Source organism: Vigna radiata, chromosome 6 (genome assembly GCF_000741045.1).
Source record: "Vigna radiata var. radiata cultivar VC1973A chromosome 6, Vradiata_ver6, whole genome shotgun sequence".
Classification (NCBI taxonomy): domain Eukaryota; kingdom Viridiplantae; phylum Streptophyta; class Magnoliopsida; order Fabales; family Fabaceae; genus Vigna; species Vigna radiata.
In genome coordinates this window covers 35,816,637-35,818,314 of record NC_028356.1, presented here as the reverse complement: position 1 = coordinate 35,818,314, position 1,678 = coordinate 35,816,637, and the positions used below count along the sequence as shown (strand labels likewise).

The 1,678-nt window shown below is 39.2% G+C and overlaps 1 protein-coding gene across 1 annotated transcript; it reads right to left on the bottom strand.

The window, feature by feature from the left end:
* Positions 1 to 109: 109 nt before the first annotated feature.
* Positions 110 to 1,261, bottom strand: LOC106763779 (pathogenesis-related protein 5-like). Its single transcript, XM_014647935.2, has 2 exons — positions 1,041 to 1,261; positions 110 to 863 (listed from the first exon to the last, which is right to left on the bottom strand). The coding sequence occupies exons 1-2, from the start codon at positions 1,078 to 1,080 to the stop codon at positions 166 to 168; spliced, it is 738 nt and encodes a 245-aa protein (XP_014503421.1). The 5' UTR covers positions 1,081 to 1,261; the 3' UTR covers positions 110 to 165.
* Positions 1,262 to 1,678: the final 417 nt, after the last annotated feature.

Sequence of the window (1,678 nt, the reverse complement as noted above, 5' to 3'; positions counted from 1 at the left end):
GAAAAAGTTTTATAATATGTAATTTTGTAATTTAGGATACAAAATTAATGATACGCTATACAAAGATTAATTGGAATCATAATTAAGATAAATCATAACACAAGGTTACCAGAAAAAAAAAAAAAAAAAAAAAGAGGTATGAAAATGTGCACATGTTAATAATGATCAAGATGATGATCCCATTGAACAGAAAGTGATAACATAATCAGATTGTGAACATGTGAAAGTGCTGGAAGCATCATCGTATGCGTAACTGTAAGCTGTTGGACACGCACTCTTGAAAATCTCCGAATAATGTGTAGGCGAACACGTTTCCGGCGACCCGTGCTCGCCGGTACAGCAAAACTCCGCCGTGTTAAACGCCGCGCACGCGCTCTTGCACGCCACCACCGCGCCGCCCCCGTCTCTAACCTGAAGCTCCGCTGGACACGCGCCGTTCAGGTCCGCCACGCACCCCGCGTACTTGCAGTCACCGGTTCCCCCAGTAGCCCTCACTCCCATTCCCACGTTGTAACCGTCCACGAGACTCACGTCGTAGAAGTCCTTGTTACCGTTGCCGGAGCTTCCGATCGTGAACTCCACCAGCGTCACCGGCGGGACTCCTCCGCCGGTGCATTTAAGTCCCCCGGCACAGTCTCCGGTGGCGCATTTTCCGGCGCCGGAGTCGTCAAAGGTGCATCCGGTCCGGGCCCAGAAGCGGCCTGACCAGCCGGAAGGAGCTGTGAGATGGACCGACGAACCGGGCTGCAGGGCGAAACCGCCATTACCGAGAATGCCGGCGCCGTTGCCGGAAAGCGTACCCGGCCAAACTGTGTAACTACAATGATTCTCGAGAGAAAATACCGTGGCAGATGCTACATTACCTGAAAATGTATAATCCAGACATTGATTAAGAAAAAAAATTAGAAAATCGAAAATGGTTGGCTAATTACATGATAATAAAACCTCTAAGCGTGTGTTTTGATTTGAGCTGAATGCAGTGTAGAAGTTGAACATAGCAGAGAGGATTGCAATAAGAAAGAAATAGATGAAGAATTTACCTAAGAAGAGAAGAAAGAGAAGGTGGAAAAGCAGAGACATGATTCTGAAAGAGAAGAAAGAGGAAGAAGAAAAAGAAGAAGAAGAAGAATTGAAGAATGGAAGAGGTGGGTAACTGAATTTATAACTGACCAACCGTTATTTAAGAAATGGAGTCCATCTTTTGGTGAGAAATTGAAGATTGTGGGTCATCTTCACATGGACATGCTAACTCCATTTTTTCTAATTGCTAAATAACCCCTAATTACACACACATATGTATGTGTATGTCTGTTTCAATCATCGTATTACAACCAACATATTTTTTAATTCTTATAACCAATTTTTTTTTTGTGTGTTTCAAAAGCTGTTTTTGTTACATTTATTTATATTTAAGATTTTTTAAACTTTAAATAGTTTAAGTAATAAGAAAAGTAAAAATTACTTTTTAAAAATAAAATAAAATCTAAGAATATCACATTTATGTCTTCCCCTATAAGTATACATGTAAAAAACTATATATGAAAAAAAAGTTAGGAAGATGAATATTATTGTTCTGCTATACTATAAATATATATTCAATATTTATAGTATTATTTATTTATATTATACTATTTCTAGATAATCGATTATGTATAATTTATATATATGAATTCTCGTT